At 44.1% G+C, this 21,665-nt stretch overlaps 2 protein-coding genes across 5 annotated transcripts in view; both read right to left on the bottom strand.

The window, feature by feature from the left end:
• Positions 1–678: 678 nt before the first annotated feature.
• LOC118418702 (methyltransferase-like protein 9) lies at positions 679–8,079 on the bottom strand. 2 transcript variants are annotated; one of them, XM_035824762.1, is made up of 6 exons: positions 8,012–8,079; positions 5,433–5,623; positions 4,699–4,777; positions 4,131–4,261; positions 3,348–3,535; positions 679–2,884 (listed from the first exon to the last, which is right to left on the bottom strand). In XM_035824762.1, the coding sequence occupies exons 1-6, from the start codon at positions 8,072–8,074 to the stop codon at positions 2,649–2,651; spliced, it is 888 nt and encodes a 295-aa protein (XP_035680655.1). In that variant the 5' UTR covers positions 8,075–8,079; the 3' UTR covers positions 679–2,648. The 2 variants fall into 2 exon arrangements, with proteins under 2 accessions (XP_035680655.1, XP_035680654.1); XM_035824761.1 differs by lacking the exon at positions 8,012–8,079 and adding an exon at positions 6,459–6,695.
• Positions 8,080–9,763: 1,684 nt separating this feature from the next.
• LOC118418692 (zinc finger homeobox protein 4-like) overlaps positions 9,764–21,665 on the bottom strand; it is a 114,396-nt gene continuing 102,494 nt past the window's right edge. For all 3 annotated transcript variants that reach the window (XM_035824737.1, XM_035824738.1, XM_035824739.1), the window contains exons 15-17: positions 19,843–20,076; positions 18,068–18,166; positions 9,764–16,901 (exon numbers count right to left, since the gene is read on the bottom strand). In XM_035824737.1, the coding sequence (XP_035680630.1) occupies positions 13,146–16,901; positions 18,068–18,166; positions 19,843–20,076 (4,089 nt within the window). In that variant the 3' untranslated portion in view covers positions 9,764–13,145. The remainder of the gene's footprint in view (positions 16,902–18,067; positions 18,167–19,842; positions 20,077–21,665) is intronic.

Below are 21,665 nucleotides of genomic sequence, written 5' to 3' on the forward strand. Positions count from 1 at the left end.
GTTCCGCCTGTTGTAACTAAAGCTTGTGTATCACTTCGTCATACATACATATTGATTCAGCATAATTGCAATGCGAGAAGAGAAAGCAGACAATTCCACTAATTTCAACATTCAACATAATTGGTTTTTTTAAACAGACACTTGCAATCAGGAACCAAGACTCCCGAAATGAAAATCTAAATGGAAAGATAGAAAAATCCAATAAACTGGCCAGTCACCTTTCGACATCAGACAATCGCATTTGTTTCTACTTAACACGTTGAATATGTTTGTCAGTCTGAACGAGTCTAATTAATAACTGAAGCGAGATTTGGATAGTTTCTGCGGCAGGACTATTTTCGTGCATGTCGCAACCATCGTAGTCATCAACTGCGGCGTCTTCTCTGTCCTCATCAGCAAACGACTTGTTGCAGGGTCTGTCTTCAACATTGCCGTTAGCTTTTGATACTGTCTTATGCTACCGTAGGATCTGCATGGAGATTAGCTCCAACGGGGTCACTTTTCGTGGAGATCGAGTCACATATTATTAGCTTTCTAACATTAATCAAATGAAAGGATAATCCAGCAGAAAGAAGAAGCCCAAACGACACGACTGTTGCCAATATTATTTGTAGCAGAACTGAAAAAAGACAAGGCTTTGAAAGTGAAAGTAAAAGTCAAATATATACTATTGCATGTGTGTTATTATGCCTTTATTTCAGAAGGAACATTTGGACCAAACACCACACACATCTTCCAGTCGAACACTCTATTAACATTATTGCTTCCAAGAAGATATCTTTCTTCCACTTTTTTACATTCAAGCACAATCCTTTTTCTAGCTGCAAGGATTTTCTTGCACATACAAGATGAAAACACGGATAGCATTTTACACATAAGCATTGGCACATTAATTACAGCAACATCACAAGGGTATGATCTTTCACTTTCATACATTCAAGTAATTGCAGAAACACAGCTTATGAGCAGCACATGTAGACAGGACAGTAACATATACATATGCAGGTGAAACACACACTATATTCACATTGCTTTCAGGCAACAAGAAATAAATCAACAGAATACAGTATTTCCACATTTCCTGTACCAAGGAGTTTTTTTTTACCTCCTTGCCTGTACATACAGGTTTCAAAATGATAAAGTCTTCTTAAGTTTGTTTTTGTCTGAATACAGTCACTGAAGTAAAGAGGCCATTGCAAGGAATGTTAAGTCAAAACTGGCCAAGAAGACCACTACAGTAACCAATAAAACCTGCCCTATGTGGACAGGTGGTCACATTAGACAGGATTCTTAAGTTAATGCTTGTGTCAAAGGGAAATATTATCTATGGGGCCACCAACAAGTGATAACATTGGACAAGTGGTTCTCATGTAGAGTCAGTCACTAGTACAGATTTGACTGGATCTGTACTTCTTTGTGACTTTTCTGTTGTGAAATTTTTCTGGTTTCACCCCCACCCCCTCCCCGATGGAAAATATCCTCTGAATTCCCTGTTGTACACTTTTGTTGATAGCCAGAGACTATCTTTAAAGTGCAGTCAGACCACCCTCAACCCTCCCCATCGAACAAATCCCTATAAAAACTTTCAAATCCTCCGCCACAATTGGAAACAGCATTCATGCTTCCTGTCTGCATAGTCCATAACTATAATGCACAAAGAACACATGAAAATATAGCATTGTCGTAGCAACTGTGTCACATCTACCCAGTGGGGCAAAAAGGAAGTTTATCCTGAACTTTTATTTGGCAACCTGGAGATTTTCTTTATCTACAGAGAAAAGACTTCAATCTGGCATTATTTATAATAATAATTATACAATTTAAGCCTAACATGACTTTTGCTAGTACATGTATACACAAAAGGTACAGCCATTAAATGTACCTCTCAAAAGGAGCATGAAGAGTCCTTAAAATGACATGCTGGATAGTAAATAAAAGTCTCAATATCAAAGATCTAGAAAAACAAAACTCTATCACTCAGTATTCAACAAAAAGTGTGTTTATCAGTACAAATGAACCTCCCAAATTTGGTTTGATTTTTTTCATTCTCTGTATTGTCAAGGACAGCAATGATTGCATTTTGGGAAAAAATCTGGACCCAAATCCAGGAATGACAATTTTTCACCATTGCAAAATTTGGTAAAACCCTGTCGTCTTCTTAGGACACATTGATTTATACTCACTCCCTGAAACTGTGCGTAACAAAGTGCAGACTTATGTTTTCTCTCATCATGTACAAACTACCATCATTATTATTATATAACTTTCAGGCCAGTTTAGGCATGGTTTATTCAAATTTGGATGCTTCTGTATCTTTAACCATCCACTCTTTTGCATCAAGGTTGATGGAATGGTCTTGAATTTTTTCTGTCATATGCAGCAAAATTCTGTCAAAATGACAGGTACAAGTTAGAGCCCTGGTTAGGGCTGGGTACCGGTACAGAATGTTCAGGTCCAGGTACGGTTCAGGTCCAGAGGACCAGGTCCAGGTCCGGACCTGTGATCTGTTAATTTTCCAATAGGTCCAACATCTGGTGCACTGAATTTTTTCAGGTCTGTTTTTTTGGACCCGTCCAATAAGAAAAAAACGGTTTTGTACCAGTACACTGTACCGATACCCACCCCTAGCCCTGGTAGACACCATCCCCTCAGACTCTGTTTTCTTGTTGAGTTTCTACTTCTGTAGGTCTGAGCACGAACACAGCATCGTGCAGGATGTAGTACGGGTGGTACAAGTCTCCCTCGCAGAGGTACGGCAGGCGCGAGAAGGTCTCCACCTCGAAGCCGCTGGGCGTGAGCACCTGCTCCACAAAACTGTTGGCCTGCAGCTCCCAGCCCTTCCCCTCCACAGGCAGCACTTCCGACGGGTCCACCAGCTTAGATCCTGTAAAATAACATTCACATTACGTGTGTATATCATATACAGATTTGATTTTGCGGTAGTGGGAAAACGGAGTAAACGTTCATACCCTGTATATATCATATACATGTAGATATATAAAATCCACATAAGTTTCTGAAAAAGGAACATAAGTCGTTCCTTTCAAGAAGTAAATGAAGAAGTCTCAATGAGTCATCTTATCAGCAAGTCCTTCATAGGACTAGGAAAAAATGAGAAATGATGTCTATACTCCTATCAATAAGTGTGGTGGGTTCTCACATATACATACAGTTTGTATACAAAGTATATAAAATAAGAAATGATGTCCATACTACTGGTGTGACTCTTCTAAAATACAGGACCTCCAGCTTTATGGTCTGAGAGTATAATGTATCTCTTATCAAAGCTAGGTACTCATTTTCACCAAGTGCCTTTCCAAAATGCGTGTCTCACTAGCGCCCCCTACCTGACTCCACACACGGACTGAACGGCAGCACCACAGCGAGGATCAGGTGTCCGTCTGGCGAGAGTGAGCGTCGGATGTCCTCCAGGACCGAACGCGGTTTGTCGCACCTGTCCAGCAGGTTCAGACAACTGATGAGGTCGTAGGTTAAACCGGACTGCGGTGTCGGCCACTCCTCTATGTCGAGTAACCTGGGATTGGGGGACAATAGAAGTCAGTTTCTCACCGTAGAATAAGTTTGCTGGAAAACAACAAGATCCTTTATACAAGAATTTAAACAAAATATACACACTACTACAGTTCAAAGCTTGGGAAGCTTTTAAAACGCTCTCTGTCCCTTTATCAACCTGGTAGATCTCATCTTGGATTTTCATTGTCAACTGACTGATGATAGACATTGTCACGTGACAAGACACAGTCATAAACAGATTCTTCATGAAAACAACAAATAAAAAAATGTACCCAACTGCAGCAAACCCCCATTTCAAAAGATGAATGTCATGCCAAAGACTTAAAGAAATACAATTTAGTACATTTTGCTTAGCATCCAGCACTTATTTTAGAAGAAAGAGTATAGTATGAAGTAGAGCACACACCACTAACCCTGCAGACAAAAAGATGTTGAACGGATTTCAATTTTGTCCAGATATATGATAGATATATATATACTGATATATGACCTGGTTCTCATATAGATCTCATGACACTTGCCTGGTACAAAGAAGCATTGCAGTCCATATTGATCAAGAGACCATGATCATGTCTCTCCCCCAGTAAACAACTTACCTGTACCCCCTCTCCTGTAACCTTTCTCGCATGGGGGGAGACTGCTCCGTAACAAAAACCTCCTGGAAGTGGCCTGACATGATCCTCGTGACATTACCGTCCCCCGCACCCAGGTCCAGAAGCCGCTCGGCCTGCAAAATAAAAAGAATTTAAGAAAAAAATATTTTCCCATCTTTACAACGCTTTCATCTGCCCCAGTTCCCTGTAGCAGTGCCTCCTAGCAGAGAGGGAAGTACTGCTGTGTCTTTATTTAAAGTTGGAGACAGCCCGGCATGTTTAGTTTATACCATGTATTAAAGTGTAGCGGGGTCTGGGTTGGTTAGGTATGTTACAAGACTTGCACTAGTTAGACTAGCAAACCAAGTCATGCACAGGTGGACTCTAGATGAACTACAGGTAGACCATCAAGAGGGACCTCCAAGCAGTCAACATTAACTGGAAGGATGTGAAGAGGATGGCTGTCGACAGTGCTAGCTCTGCCAACCTGACCGCCCCAAATGCCGGTAACACAGGAGCTCCTAATATTGTAACTCTAAGCCATAGAAATAAGCTTGCAGTTGCTGCCTACCTGCCAGCCAGGTGCGATCCTCATGAGTTTGTAGAAATGTTGTTGTGAGAAGACGAACATGGAACCCCGCCCCAGCCAGCTGAAGGGAGAAACGTGGATCTCATCACTGCACAGTAAAAACCAGAGTGCTACTGTAACAGTGGGGGGTTGAAGTAGTGCTAACTGACCATGCCAAACGCCTGTCAGGCTTTTGGCTCAGTCATTTAGGCTGCTGGTCTTGTGATCTTGAGGACCCGGGTTCGATCTCCGGGTCTGTCAGGATATTTGTATATAGTTTATTTCTGTTCTACTCGCCCCTCTGACTTCTTACACTACAAGCATATATGTTACTGTTAGGATAGACATTTGTTGTCTTTTGTATGATATCCTCCTGACATTATACAGCTAGTTAACTGAGAAAAAATTACAGAAAATGATTTTGTTTGTTTTGTCCTTTTTGGGGCTAAAAAAAGGAAAAGAAATATGGATTTTATTGTAAACAATGATACGTCTAGTTTGCAATACATCAAGCTACACAGACCAAAAAAAGTCATCCCTTTAAGAACCTGGCACCCATAGGGTATCAACATATGTAGCAACCTCAATATTAAAGATCAAATTTGATTCTCATAATAACTGCAGTTCCACATACAATACTACCCTACAAAACAAAACATAAAAAAAATAAGCATGTCAGATGCTGTATCATTTTCCATGCATCCTCTCCCTGGATTTTGTCCCATCCCCCTACTCACCCATTGATGGAAGTGACAGACACAAACATGCTGAGCAGGGTGGAGACCACAGAGTGGAAGATCTGGGTGAAGACCCAGTCTGACTTCTCACGACTGCCCTGCAGGAATTCCTCTGTCTCTGTGTCGAAGTGCAGCGGGAGGTACTTGGGCTGGAGGGTCTCACTGAGAAGGCTCACATCACAGGTATACCACTGGAAGAGAATTACATGATTTCTGTGTGTCAGAGTGCAGCAGGCTGAAATTGGCTGGGTAGTTTCACTTTAATATGAAATGGTTCATATCACAAGAATACCACTGAAAAGAGAAACACATGTTTTATTCTTCCTTGTTTTCTTTCTTTTGCTTTTTTTCTTTCTCTGACTAGAGATTTCATCCTCTTCTTCCTTCCTGATGACTTTCTCATTCCATCCTTCCTGACATTTCTGTTTCTGTGTCACCTGTAGTAGAAGGAACTTGGGCTAGAAGATCTTGCTCAGCAAACTGAATTCCATCATTGTGACATTCTACAATAACATCTCACTATTGTTATGCCAATCTCGACACTGTTAGAGACACGAAATGTTTACAAGTCAGCGGCCTTCATCTTTGACATATAATTCACAATTCCTGTTTGTGCACAAGTGTACTCGGAAGTGTGAAAGAGCTTATACTGGAAGGGGGAGGGGGGCTCACCCATAAACTCTCACGTCATCTTTCTTCAACAAGAAGAAGACTTGGTCTTCAAAAGCATGGAAAGCTGCAACTAGAAGGTCCTTCCATAATATGTGGGGAGCGTAGTATATATTTTGCATGTGTCAAAAACGAAAATGGGAGGGGCACACCCTGCAAAGTTCTATAAACCTCCTTGCTGGAACTTTTAACTCATCTAACTCTCTTTTTGCCACATTTTCTGCAATAAGCAAACTTAGTATTGAAATTAAAATGATAAAAAGGAGCCCCAACACAGCTTTTCAAATACTTTCAGTAAGGAGTAGTTTTTTAAAAGGTGCTTGTGTAAAAAGACTGAGGGGGAGGGGGGCAGCTCACCTCCTCGTAACGCGTGTCCCTCAGCTCCTCCTCTATCTCGGCCTGCCTGACGGCCTGCATGTACAGGGAGCGCGCCAGCGGGTTGCGGATGTGGCTACTGGACCACATCCTAGCAGCAGAGAGCGGGTCTGGCCAGTACAAAACCGAAGACTACGCCCAGGTGCGGGCACGAAAATTTCTGTGGCAAACAAAAAACTGTGTAAATACGGAAGTGGCCGAGCGGGGAATACCTGCGCGGGGCACGCTGGGTAGGGATGACGTAATGGAGAGTCCCAGCGGGAACACTTTCACTTTTTTGATCGGGCCTGTAGATCTACAAGCAGATGTCGCGAGTGAGTACTGTAACTTGTTTCGACAGTAACGTTTTATGCGTTTGCCTGACAGGCTATCCCTCAAATGGGTCAGTCAGCTCAGAACACGTTGATTTTTTGTTGCTGTTTGGGCGTTGATTAAAAGATTGATCGATGTCTACTGTATGTCACTATTTTCTGAAAGCCATAATTTCATAACACTTCATCGTTCATAGCGTTATCAGACAAAAAGTTCAATTATACTGCTTATATTCTACAGTCCGGGACCCAAAAAATGCCATTGCAGGACTGTAGGTGCTGTAAGGTTAGCCCGGACAGCCAGATGCCCCCACTATCTAGTGGCCATATATCTGTAACAAACCGAATATTTAGCGCTTTACAAGCGACTACAACTTCCCATTCAAAAGTAAATTATGATGAGTATTTTACCCAAATGGATTTACAAAAGTTAGAAGCTTGGACGCTTCGAAAATTAAATTTAAAACCGTGAGGGTGCACACGTGGGGTACAAAACTGTTTATAGCTGAGTTCGGCGTGCAATCCACTATGGTATATATCAAAATCAGCGAAGGTTTGCTGGCTTGCTCCGTAGTAAAACCAAAACTCTGTCTTTTAGTTTTACATGACGCTCAGCGGAGGCAATGTAAACTGCAGCCGACGCACAGCAGTTTGGGGGACCATGTCATAACGTTTCACCACATTTTCGGGAGCAAACCAGTGCGAACGAGCGAACACCGCAAATCAAAGTCATTCAGTCTTCATAACTGACTTATTCCTCCGCCATTTACCAAATTTTTGCGCCTGACGCAAATCTGTTTCAAATATTGTGAGGCACTACTGTAACAGTACTTTCTTTTTCTTGAAGAAAGTTCTTGCATATACATTGTTGAAGTGTATTGCCGAATTCAGTTGAAGAAGAGGAAATGGTGATCTTCGCAAAAGATTCTTTTTCTTGTTGCAGTGAAAATCAGTTTGTCTCGCCTCTTTTCTATTCAGTCCGTTTGTTTACACTAAACTTAACAACCTCGATATTTACGTAGTGAAGGGACAAAGTTCAAACGACGCCATACTTATAATTGAAAATAAAAACAAATCTCAAATCTTCTCCCCCTTTCCATTGCGATTTCTCAAAGACCGTTTTACAATTCAACTACATATCATACTTAACATTTTTCTGGCCTCTTCATATAGTACGAGTTATATTAAATTTCTATCAACAAAAATCTCTTTTAAAGTTTTTACCCTTTTCCCGGGAGTAATCGGTGGCGGTTCCTCTCGCTCCTGAGCACAAGCACAGCAGGCCATGGTTCGCTCTTGCTCTTCAAACTTGCCTCACTCAAGGTTAGGTGGCTTGTGATCTCGCTTCAAGTCAGAATCACAACGGACCGTAGGTTTGTATCACGGCTGCTCTGAACTATCTTTTACTCACTAGATTGTCATCCGTTTGGATGGGAATCCAAACTGTTTGTGCAGTGTTTAAGGAAAGCCACCACACACTAGCTGTATTAAAGCTTTTTAACCTCCTTGATTAAAGGGTAGGGACAGGCCCAAGTCGCCCAAGTATGAGCGGATCAAAAGGTTCAAAATCCCTGCCCTGTGGTCCCACCTAGGGTGTTACATGTACCTGACCCGCTGTACAACTATGTACCGAGGCAGCCGCAACAATTGAAAGCTTCCTAGCTGCCAAGAGAGCGCGTTAGCCCCACCCAAATGTCAAATACAAACTTGGACACCGGCCAAAAAAAAGTGTAACGCTACTCCCAGCGTTCTTGGTTACGTTCTCCTAAGAAACCAAGATGATTGTCACGTTTTATCAATTACTATCAAGGATTGACATATTTACTGCTTAGATATTAGTAGGCTCAGTAGTTAAGGTTCGGTCAGGTAAACGTTGTCATATATTCCCCCCAGCGATAAGTGGTGGTAGTGCAGATTATGCTACGCCTATGGTAATTAGTACTACGTGAAGATGGAAAACCTTTCCTAGCACTAGTATTACAATTTCTGGTACCTATACCATCGGTAGGACACTATTCGTTGACTGTTAACTAAATTATTTTAAATAGCTAAAGACACATAAAGGATTTCGCAATTTTCTTTCACTTGTTGGCAGGTCTTGACCGGATGGAACAAACGGTTATCTTTGGGTGGATTCAGAACACTTCCCAAGATCCCCCCCCCAATCCTTCCGGGCCTTGCGTCTTTCTCCCAAACTGCAGATGGCAGCCATATGAAACCTTGTAAAGTGCACGCAACCTTCTAAAGTGCATTCAAGGTTTTTCGTCATACCCATGCACACAAACGGTAATGAAGCAGTAATGATTTTTCCAAGAAAGAAACAGTGGCCTTTCTGGGAAAGAACAATGGGAGGCTGACTGTATTTATTCTTTGCACACCCATGTAATGGTCAATCAGATACGCCACACTTTACTGATATTCCTTAGATTGCAGTATGACACCCCCACCCCACCCCGAAGCCTTAAATACTTCTTGTATGTGGGTTTAATACTTGATTTTAATGGCAGTTTTACTATATGTTAAATCCCATTCTAAAATTGATGTTACAAGATGACAAAGAGTCCTGAACAGGTTTTTCTCTGCCTATACAGTACTTACATGTACACAATTACAACACAGTATGCAAGGTGACTATAAAGTACTTGTTATGCTCAGTACAACACTTTTCTGTATGTTTAGTCATGTGTTCTTGTCTTTCCTTTCCTGTGTCTGTTACAATAGACATCTACCTAGTCCTGGAGGCATGAATGTACAGTACAATATAGGTCTTGCCTAATATTTTGTAAGCAATAGACTGTCAACTGTTCTCGTGTCTACCCTTCACTATCACCACTACAGGTAATGGTATTTACATAATCTTTGATTTAATGGTATTCAATTAAGCTCAGTGGGCAAGAACATGCAAATGAAGATAATTTCATTAATTCTGTAATAATCTTAAAAATTCAAGACTCCATAAAGCACAAACACCAGATGTAGTTAAGAACGTGTAGTTTTTATTTTTACTGACATTGTCATCATACTATTGATCAGTGTGATAGCTCCAAGGCCAGGGAGAAGCTTGGTTCTCTCTCTCTTTTTTCGTACAACCTCTACACGTACAAGTTATGTATACAAACATCTACGGACAACAAACAAATGTTCAGTCAGAATCGATTGTGAGGTATTGCAAGCAACAGTCAGTGTTAAAGCTATCGTTGAGTGGCGTACAAGACGGATTATTGGGAGACTTGTACGTTAAGAGTTAGGTTCAAACGGCACCAGTGGTTAGTGCATAAAGAGTGCAGCAGCAAAGAGTCGCTGCAGAGTAGCAGAAGATTTGGATTGTTAGCTTGTGCTGGATTCGGTAGCGAGCCAGGACAGGAGGTGCAAGGTGCGCCACCTAGCGGTCAACTTGCAGAGTGCAGTGTCAGGGACTCAAATGGTGAAAGTTCAGGACAAATTTTCCAATTGTACCATTTATTGGCGACAAAACACATTTTTTTTACCCTCCCAAAAAATCATCCCTTCTGTGTATGTAAAAGTAAACAAAAGTTTTCTCAGGCTTCAAATCAACCTTGGTTGGTCATTGGTGACAGCTACTCTCAGTAATTAGAGTTTGTAGCCATTTGAATGATCAATTTGAAAACAGATTGACATGATGGTGTGAGACCACCATGCTACACCGGTGAGAGACCAGGCACCCTCTATCCCAGCTCAGAGTCACATTTTCTCTAGGCTATAATTATTCGTTCCTTCCTTTGGGACAATCTGTATTACTCCATGTTACATTCACAACATTCCCATAAATACTGGTGGACTCGGAATGCGAGTCTCGGAGAAGATAATGCACTGTATAGGTGTGGATTTGGTTTGGTTTTGGTTTCAGAGCTGCTACGACGAAAGGCCCACGGACTTCGGAAACAATCGTCACCCTCTTTATGTCTATCCATGTCAAGCTTTACTCAATCAAGAGGGCTGTAGACTGCTCGTAACTTTATAGTATTGCTGTACACTAATATTGCGGTGACATTGCTTGGAAACAAATGCATTTGGAAGCTATAAAAGTGCAGTCTTAATAAGATTCAATACACAATCTTGTGTAAGTATAATTTAAAAGTGGCCAACGATAATTTTTCAAGGGGTGGGTTAGGAATTTTTACAGTTGATAATACAGTGAGTACAAGACGCTGTGTCTTGTTGCATACATTGCACACGATCTACTTCCAACCCCTTGAGTCTGAATTTTTGTCGGTTGTTTGTGAGTCCGTGGGTCTCCCGTTTACAGGCATGTGGTGTCCTGAGGTCAGGAAAAGTTCATTTACGGTCGCCCAGCGCCGACCGCCCCGCCTTCCACGCGATGATCCCCCAGTCAACCACAATAAAATCCACATGTCGACACCTTCCCAGGCCTTGGCCTCCTCTCCAGGAAAATTTACATTATATTTATTTAAGGCCAAACCGTGGGAAGATGTGAAAGTGGTGATGGGGGAACCGGAAGGAGAGACAGGCGGTGCTGGTAAGTTTGATAAAGTCAGTAATATCTGTTATTAAAAATCTAAAAACGACGCTAAAAGCTTCTTGAAATGCAGTGCAAAAGTGCAAAGAAGCGATGACAACAATAGAAAATGAACTTTTACGTCAAAAACAGTAAGAAAACATCATAATGTTACACGTAATACTATCAAGGGAATAAAACAGAAAAAGGTAACTCTCACATATCCATGCAATGGATGTCGTTCTTCCAAGACAGACCAAACCGTTGTGCTTCAAACACGTCAATCTCACTAGAGAGTAATTTGGGAGTTTACATCAAGATCTCCCATTCAAACCTTTTCTATTGCAAAATCATAAAATATATACATCAACTTTATGATTCTAAATCATAACAACATCTGATAACTTTCGTAACAATTACTGTGATATCTTAATAATAAGATAATATCAACGAACATCTACTAAACAACTAATTTAAAAGTAGTAATGTATTAATGCGCTTAGTCATCAAGTTACAGGCAATTCTGAAGACCACATGATCAAAAATATGTATATCCAAGACTGTAAGGAAAAATAACATTAGACTTTAAATACACTCACAATCTACTGTTACATGGTGAGTCGGTTTGTGGTTATGGTGCCTACAGACTATAGAATTCTGCTCATGAGTAAATACAATCTAGCATGACTAACTGTTAATGAATTCCCATTTCTTCAGGCTTCACGTGAGGTATACGTGGTGGGGAGACAATATGTCGTGGTCCAAACTCTCGCGGACACAAGATCGGACCTTTACACTGCACCTCAAGATCAGCAGATTTCATCCGACTATGCACAGGAATAACACACGTACGCACCAACAGCTCGGCGAAACGTCCTTCCATTACACAGCTTTAGAGATAATTACTGCAGTCTACTGCAGTTCTTTGGTTAGCGGGATGCACTGTCAAAAACGACCCTCGTTTTGTAAGAAAAACAAGCGAGGTCCCTCATTACAATTTCCATCATTCACGGTACTAAAATGCCACGGTACATGCAAGTATTTTGACACGGTGCACCACAAGACGACGAAATGCTTCACAGAAAAATAGACAAAGTTCACAGCTTTCGAACTGTCCCTCTTTTTGAGCAATCTACTTGGGGACGTAGCTCTATTTTGATAGAGGCTTCTTCCCCCATGATGAATAAATATGGAGTGATAGCACGCGTTTGTAGCAGGCCTTTCATAAAGGCTTGCCTCGTCCGATAGACACGACGATTCCTCCCCAACTTGTAGGTTTGGCTACCTTGTGCATGTGTGGTTGCTTTGCAATCTGACATCTCACCAAAAAATAACAAATATTCACAACACTCGCTCTTTCTTCTTCTTATCTTTTTTTGCGACATTTGGTTGTTGGAATTTTTGTCTGCCAGACTGATCTTGTTACATATCAAAATAGAGCACTTCTGAAACAAAGCCAAGATGAGATTTTATTCCTCTAAAGATTAGGGAACTAAAAGGGACATAATTGATGACTTAATTGGTATTTCAGCTTAGCTGTTCTTGTCATATTACATCTAAATCTATATCCTCTATAGTTATGATTTTGTAAATCAGATCTACGATTTCAAGAACAAGACATCTGCATGTTAACTGCAGATAGAAACGCACTACTATACCAGACCTTGTCATTACGTGTCATTGGACACAATTCTCTCGACAAGAAGTCACTATAGAAACACATATAGACCACAACTACACAGAACGTCAGCTTCCTCTCGTGAGCCAGAATAAAGTCACAGTGTGTGCTTAGCACAACAACAACAACAACACGGACATCCTCACCAATTTTAAAGCTTCAAATATTTGGCTTTTGCTTTTTTCCTAGGGCTGCTGTTATCCTCAGCTCCCTTCCACTCGGGGTCTCTTCTCCTCCGGCGGTCCATTTTCGTTATCGCCTAGCAACGGTCCTATGGACGGACCGTCTGTTTTCCTACTGTCTGTTGCTTCGCTGCTCTTCTCTGCTGCTTCCTGACTCGCCGCGGAGTGGGGTAAAGTAGAAGTACTTGGCTTTGGTGTGCTAGTAGAAGTAGTATTAGAAGTGTTTGCATGTCCGGCGGCCGCCGCTACGGGGGCGGCGCCTTTTGCCTCTCTAGACTTTGCTGTACCATTGTCGATGCTACGTTCTCTTCCGTCTTTTTCGCTCTGCTTTTCTGGTGGAGTGTATTTGGCTGCGTTGGTCTTGTGGGCGGGCGAACGCAGGTGGCCGTCAAGCTGCTCCTCCCCAGTGAAGCGCTCGGAGCACGCCGCGCAACGGTACTCGTCCTCGTAGACGCGTACCAGGGTTTCCTCGCTATCGAACGTGCGGCCGAAGTAACAGAAGGTCTGCTGGTGACCGATGGCGGATTCCTCGTCGGGGAACACCATCTGACATTTCTTACAGATGAATTTGCAACGATGGCACTTGGTTACGCACGGGTGGCCGGGCAGGGCAGACACGGACCCCGCTTTATGACCCTCCTGTTTCTTATCTTCCTTCTCGGCCGAAGACGTCTTACAGGAGAGGTCCTTGGGAGCGTGTGGCGACATGAGTTCTTGCAGGGCCTGGGCAGAGTACTGTTGGAGCATGGGAGAAGTGATGTCCCCGAGAGCGGTACCCTGAAGGGACACGGGGATGTCGTAAGGGAAGAAACTCTGGGCCCCGGCGGCCCCGGCCCCGTACATCTGGTGCAGGTAGGCCCCCTGCATGCTGGCCAGCTGCTGCAGGTAGTACGGAGGCAGCGTGCCCATGTAGTACGGCAAGAAGGCGGAACTGCCTGCCGACAGAGAGTCGTGAGCACTGATGGGGCTCTGTCCGAAGCCCGGGAGGGGCATGCTAGATTCGGATGTCTCCACTTTCTCCTCTTTCACCTTCACCTCCTTCTCTTTGCTTTGGTTTTCGGTGCTCGGGCTGCTGAGTTTGGGCGAGGTGCTCTCGCTGGTGCCTGTCTGCTGCCCCAGCCCCATGAAGGCCATGGGGCTGAGCGGGTGGAGGGTGTGAAACGCAGATCCCGGCATCTGCATCATGGGTGAGGCGCCCATCATCGCGGCCTGCTGGTGCACGGCTAGTGCTTCATTCGCCTGGCGCAGGCGCTCAAGGCCCTGCTGCTGGAACATGCGCTGCATCGCCGTGGGGTCTACGTACTCCTTCTCCTTGGCCAACTGCTCGGAGTAGTAGCTCTTCAGCTTTCCGATGTGCTGCTGGGTGAAGATGTGGTCGCGGACAGACAGCTTGGCGGAGTATTTCACCCCGCAGAGCGTGCACTCTTCCTTGGGTTTGTCGAACTGTCCGGGGGGATAGTGTTTCCCAAGTGCCAGCTTGGACTTCTTGTCTTTGGCACGTGCATTTTGGAACCAGACCTGGACCACACGCTTCGGCAGTCCGATTTCGTTGCCCAGGATTTCGCACTCTTGCATGGTCGGGGTCTTGTACTCGGTGAAGGCGGACTTCAGCATTTTCAGCTGCAGGTTGGACATCTGCGTGCGGTAGCGCTTGCCCGGCAGGTGCTTGTTGCTAGGAGACTGGGGATCGCAGGTGGACGACTCCTCACTCCTCCCAACACTCCCAGCATCCGAGTGTATGTCTTCCTCTAAAGTGTAGCTGAAGTTGTGAGAACCGTCTTCGTCTGAGTTGATGCTCTCTGCCACGTCATGTTGGGACATGCCTTCTATCGAGGGGGAGATCAGCTCCTTATTAGAGCCCATTGTGTCGTCCCCCATGCTACTGCAGGAGGCTGTGGACTCGTTGAGAAGGCCTGGCAGCTCTACTTTAACCTTATTCAGCGATTGCGACTCCATGTCTTCGGACTGAGCATGATTGCTCATCAGGGAGTTTTCTCCGTTCTGCTGTTGAGCGGAGGTGGACGGCTGGTCATTTTTGTCGTCGTCTTTCTCCTTTTTGATGGCTGCGAACCGAGCCAGCATCTTCTCAGCCGAAGGGAAGCTGTTGTCCCGAGGGCTGGACTGGTTCTCTGGCTTCTTGCTGTGATGATGGTGGTCGGAGTGGGAGTCGTCTGGGTGGTGAGACATTGAGGCCGCTTTTGCAAGCTCTGCGTCTGTGACTGTCTCGGAGCTCTGGATGATTGCCTCGACAGACTTGTTACTGCTGATGAGCTCGACCCAGTGGCGGGATTTGATGTGGGCGTCGAGCGCCGTCTTCGCTTTGAACATGGCGCGACAGAAGGGACAACGCTTGTGTGTCAGGGAGGGTCCCGTGACCCGAAACTGCCCCTTGCGCTCGCGTGCCCGTGTATTCTGGAACCAGACCTGCACCACTCGCTTCTTCAGCCCGACCTCCCTCGCGATCAGGTCCAGCATCTTCCTGGTTGGGTTGCAGTCGATCTGGTACTTCTGGTACAGGATCTCCAGCTGCTCGGGCGTGATCGTCGTGCGGAGACGCTTGTTGCCCTCGCGCGGAGAATCCTGGTCGGGAGAGCTCAGAGACAGCTGCCCGTCCTGGGACAAACCTTTCCCGTCCTCCATCTCCGAGTGTTTACGCTTCGAGGAGGACGTTTCCCCGAGAGACTGGGGTAAGAGCGGGCTCGCCCCAGCGGCTGCCATCATCTGATGAGCCGCGAGCTGGTCGAGTGCGTAGGGCATGTACATCATGTAGGGGCTGTCCATGAGCGGCGAGGGGAAGAAGGGAGCGTACGGAGACAGGAAGTGAACCTTCTGGTGCTCCCTCCACAGGTCGAAGGTTGGGAAAGCCAGGTTGCACTTGTCGCACTGGTAGTGCATGAGGTGTTGGGAGGGGGGCGGCGGCGGTGGCATGGCAGCCGGGAACTTGATTTCCTTTTTGTCGGATTTTGCCTCTTTCCCCTCCAGCCTTTCCTTCAGGTCTGTGGGTGTCTTACTGTCGTTGCTGCTGGTGCTCTCCGCGCCGCTGCTCTCTGCAGCATAACACTCCTGCTTCTGGTGTTTCATCAGGTCGAAGAAGCGAGGAAAGACGGACTGGCACTTCTTGCACTGGTAGTTCAGGCCGGGCGTGCGCTGATAGCGACTCTCGTCCACACTGTCAGTGGTGCGAGGGCTGGTCGGCTGATTCTCGAAGCTCTTTCGAGCCTTCTGGCGGGCATTCTGGAACCAGACCACAATGACACGCGGGCTGAGGTTGAGGATCTTGGAGAGATGCTCCAAGTCGTCATCTTTAGGGTAGGCGTTCTGTTCGAAGAACTCCTGCAGGACTTTGATCTGGTAGTCGGTGAATCGGGTTCTCCCTGCTCGTCGGGCCGTGCGCTCCGCTTCTGCCTTACGCTGCTCCTCCTGTATCTGCGCCTGGGTCGCGGTTGCCGCGGTGACGGGCGGATTCACGACAGGCGTCGTCATCGGTGCCACCTTCTCAGCAGACGACGGCGCTGGAGACTTCATGGCGGTCAGGTTTTTGGCGTCCTCGGGGAGCGGCGTGGACGGGGGATTGTTGAAGTTGTAGGGCGAGTCCTTGTTGCGCTGGCGCTCCTTGAACAGGGTGTTGCGGAACCAGTGCTTGATGACCTTGGTGGGAAGGCCGGACTTCTCCGACATCTCCAGGATCTGGTCCTCGCTCGGGGAGTTGTTGATGTCGAAGTGAGCGCGCAGGATCTTCAGCTGCTCATCCGTGATGCGGGTGCGAGGACGCTTGCCCTGAGAAGGACAAAAAAAAGACTGTGAGCAACTGAAGGCTGAACGAGTTAAAGACATTTCTGAAAACACCTGACAATAAAAAAACCTAACACTCACTCACACACTCACTCTCCGGTTTAACGTCTAACAATTAACGTCCAACAACTAACAATTCTAAGGATGTCTGCCATGAGAAGGACAAAAAAAACATTTATTAATAACATTTCTGAAAAACCTGTAGAGACTTGTAAATAAGCCAAAAGAAAAAAAAGGCTTGTAAAGTTGAATCTAGTCAATCATATCTCTGCCGTGTACAATATGAATTGCAATGTATTTGTAATTGTCAAGCTTCAATGTCATTTGCCATTGTCATTGTATTATGTATCATTGGAATGCTTGTACATTATCCTTGACAATGGTACTTATTTTGGGACATCAATAATCACTGACAATTCTTAACAGCTAATAACCTAAGTCTCCTATTCATACAACCTATGACAGTATGCCATAGTGTAAGTTACTTCAACCAAGCTTTCATAAAAGGTCCTGGGCACAACCCACACCAGCAATAAAATAGTTAAAAGCACCAATATATCTATACACAAAACTGTAAGTAAATGAGTAAAAGAAAATGGCATTTCTTTCTTCTAACACAAATCTACGAAATGAATAGAATTTAAAAAAAAATCTTTGAAGCAACCCCTCTCCCAACCTCCACCTAATATTTAAAGGTGGTGCTGTAACCTTATATAATACAAGGGTGGATGAAATTTTGCTCAAACTGAGCAAATTTTCTGGGGATTACAATTCCATTATGCCTTATGTCTAGGAAAAAGTTAGCATGCCAACCTTATCAGAAACCTGACAACCCTCACATTATTTTTTTTTGGTCGCCCACCAGTCTGGTCTTACTTGCTGTACACAACTGGTGTGTTACACCTAAAGGCAGTTTACCAGTTATGCAAAGCAAATAAAAAAGCATTACGCCAAGTAGCAATTACTCAAACAGCTGAATATGATTTTGGAAACGATCAGACATTTCAGGTAGAATGCAGTGATGAAAGGTAGTGGATGTTTCCAAAATCATATCCAATTGTTTAAGTGACTGCTATTTGTCATATCTTATAACCCCCTGGATGTCTAACCTAACGTAAACAAGCATCATTCCATTGCAAGGCTGTGCCTACCTGGAAGTGTATTTTCTGGTGCTCTCGCCACATGTCGAGCGAGGGGAACATCAGGCTGCACTTATCGCACTGATACAGCTGGGGCGGCGCCTCCATCACCTGGAAAACAGACGTGATGATGGGCATTACAGGTGCGACAGGTGCAACAGGTGAGACAACAGGTGGGCCGTACCTCACCACGAAACTTTCGGCTAGAGCTTCGGCCATCATTTTACGTTTGCTTTGCCGCGAGAGCATCTCATGAGCTCCCCAAACAAAAGTTGAAGGCAGTGGTCTGAATTGCCGTACAAACAAAGGGTATGCATGGGGTTTGCCAGTACAATGTGAGGAGAAAATAACCAAACATTACGAACAAGTTGAAAGCAATTGTGGAAAATGTTTGTGGTAACAGCTTGACTAAATACTGATTCCCTTTGCCTGAGTGTGTCGTAGCTTGGAAAATTGTAAACTTTAAATTTCCTCTTCCTAAAACCCCATGCAGAGCTTCAATAAAAGTGTTCCTAGCCTTGTACTGAGGCAGGTTTCCCGCCGATAACTCCGGTATTTAATGCTTGAATTATTAATGACCTGCTTAACTCCACCTTTTTATTGTGCACAGACCAAAGACTGTCCCTTTGACAAAGTGACACTCAGCCTGTTTCTGACATGCTGCTGAATGTTTTCTTGATTAAGATCAACATTTTCAACAATTTTGATGTCAATGTTGACATCAAAGTTGCACAAAGGATTAATTTCCACAAGAGCAGTCGGCTTTCAACATCTCTTTGTAAACGTGTGCCCAAAAATAACTGCATACAAAAAGAAATATTCCCAGATTGCAATATGCTTGATTGGAATTTTGTGAATAGTCCTTCACAGCTTTCAAGGACTTAAAAACATCAAAATAGACAGAGGGTGAAGGAACCTTTTAGAAGAAAAAGGACAGCAGACAACAGAGAAGAGAAAAATGTACAGAAAATCAAGAAATTAAAGTGTAAGTCAATGACTAACAAATAAACTGCCTCGTAACAAATCAATGTGTTAGGAACAAGTGCATGTGAAACGGACAACCTTGTATGCTTTTCTTTTCCTCACTTCTGAGTTCATTTCTCTTCTTCTAGAGTGCATCTCCGCTTAGAGTCTAATTGTTTTACGTTCTACTCAATAAACTGCACACTTTAACATTTTAAACACCTCAGCAGTACGTTTGCATGACAAACGGACACGCCTTTGTGCTTGTCTTCCCTTGACTTCTTGCTTTCCTTCTTCTAGATTGCATCTTCTTTCATTGCTCAATGAGCCACACAATTAAACATGGTGAGTGGTGCACACACATCAAAGTATAAAGGTAGACAGAGGAAGGGGTTAAAGAACTCCAAATTAGATGGAAGAGGTTGATGCCTGATCGCTTAACAAAGACTTGAACTGAATGGTCAAAACTTTGGATAAGTTCAATGTTTGTGTTGGAAATTACATTCAACTTTGCCTCAGGGGAATAGAAACATAACCTGGGTGCCAGTCTTTTTAACTTTCCTCCAAGTGAGGCTGGCACTCAAATTACATTCACACGTTAGGAGAGTGGAGCAAACCTAGGCATTACTGGAAATGTCCAACTGCGTAGAAATGATGGACTACTCTTCCCTTGAAAGATTGGACTTGGACAGTCAAAAATTTGAGTCCATTGTGTTCAAATTTGCCTCATAGAATGGAAACGTAACCTAAGTGTCATCTTTTAAAGCTTTACTCCCTAGAACAGTGTTACACAATAAAGGTGTTACTAGGAACATCCATCTCACCTGTGAGGGTATAGGCTCCAGGGGGAGCAGAGGCTGGTCAGTGCTCAGCGTCGGTACGAGCGGTGTTACGGGCGGAGGCGGTGGTGCGGGTACCGGTGTGTGTGGCGGCTGCGCGGGCGGCTCCTCCGGTTTCTCCTGCTGGTGCTTCTTGTTGTACTCGTCGCGGTAGTCCTTGGCAAGCTTCTCCACCTGAGCCAGTGGCAGCTGCAGCTTGTGGATCTGCTCCTCGTGCGTCTGATGGAAAAAACAAACTTCAACTTTAGGTCACAGCAACAATTGGCAATCATATGGTAGCAAAGAAGCTAGCCTGACTAAAATTGCGCTCCTAGCAGCCGGCCCTACAGTTGCCACCTCCTATATACATGTAGGAGGAGGGGGTTGTTAACCCCAGCCAGTGAGAGATTGTGTAAACAGAAGCCATCTACATCAGAGCATTACAACGTTCTCTAAACAGAGACAGAGGGCGCCATTTACTTTCTGCAACTGTTGGTGGATCTGCTCCCCGTGTGTCTGACGGAGAAAAAAGAAAATCAACTTTAGGTCACATCAACAATCTACAACTATATCATAGCACTTAACAGCATTATTACAGGGGACACGTAGAAGATCAAGTGACTGCATTAACACCATCACCAAACTGAAAGTGTCAGGCAACAGGGGTCGTGGTAGATCGAGAAAAACTTGGATGGACTGTGTTAGGAGAGACATCAAGGTGTGCGGTGTAACGGGTCGACCCACTGGACTGCGCAGTGTGAAGACTAGCCGACTGCTGCCTACCCCTGCGTCAGGGATCCCAGCAGCAGTATGATCAAACAATGGATAGTGAGTGTGTTAAATTATGGAATACTCTCCCCCAGAAACAACAAGACTTCCTTAAGTTCAACGCATTTAAAGTATAAACATTGCTGCATCAACAATACTATTCAATATTTTGTTACTGATACTGTTTGGCTTATCTATCTACATGTACAGTTTTTGTTGCAGCGTATATTGCTGATAATATCACTGTTTTTAGAACCACATTGAATAATTCAGAATGGTTTCAAGTGTACACAACATTTCTCTCTGTTGTTGTTTCACAGGCAGAAGAAATCCCAACTTAAGAGTGTCTTTGTCATTGTTTTCACTGATTTTAGAACTTCACTGCACTAGCAAATGGGCCTTTCCCAGCCTAAAATCTAACTATTCCAGTGCCCAGTCACAAGCAACATTTTCATCAAACCACACCCCAAAATTATTTCAGGTAAAATTTTCCATCAAGTTTTACAACTTGTCGATAAAAGTAGGGGTGACACAGGGTAACACAATGGTTGAAAACCCACAAGGTCCCAATTCACAGATCTAGACTGGCCCCTAATAATGGTCTTTGGCTAGCTGGGCAGCCTTGCAATTGGCTGGATGTCACTGAGTCATTCTAATGAAATAAATGTAGGATAAGAAAAAGTGAACTACATGTACATCTTTTTAACAAGATCACTCAGTGTAAGGCCACTTCTGGGCACTGAACTAAGCTGGTGGGAGATAGAGGTGATATATATTTGGAGGAAGTAGTGAACGTTTTCAGTTTTGTAGGCTTGTGGGTTGTATTCAAGAGGGGTCGTATCTGTTCTATGTGTAGTGTCTGTGTTCTGCTAGATCTACAATTGTGGGATGGAGGGGTCACACAGCCTTACTGCACATTTTTAACCACCAAATGGACTAATTGGGCTGCCACAGCAAGATGTTAGCTGAATCAATAGATTAAAAACAAGACAATATGCTTATGCCATTTTTTTGTTGAGTATTTTTGTGAGTTACTTCAGCCGTTGTTAACAGAAGTTCAC

The sequence above is a fragment of the Branchiostoma floridae genome, chromosome 6, assembly GCF_000003815.2.
Source record: "Branchiostoma floridae strain S238N-H82 chromosome 6, Bfl_VNyyK, whole genome shotgun sequence".
NCBI lineage: Eukaryota > Metazoa > Chordata > Leptocardii > Amphioxiformes > Branchiostomatidae > Branchiostoma > Branchiostoma floridae.

Bases quoted from the DNA above. Each gene is read 5' to 3' on its own strand.
- LOC118418702 (XM_035824761.1), bottom strand. From the start codon at position 6,566: ATGTGGTCCAGTAGCCACATCCGCAACCCGCTGGCGCGCTCCCTGTAC. The intron at 4,778-5,432 runs GTGAGTAGGGGG...TTCTCCCTTCAG, and splicing joins TCTGTCACTTCCATCAATGG to CTGGCTGGGGCGGGGTTCCA. The intron at 2,885-3,347 runs GTAGGGGGCGCT...GTTATTTTACAG, and splicing joins CAGTCCGTGTGTGGAGTCAG to GATCTAAGCTGGTGGACCCG.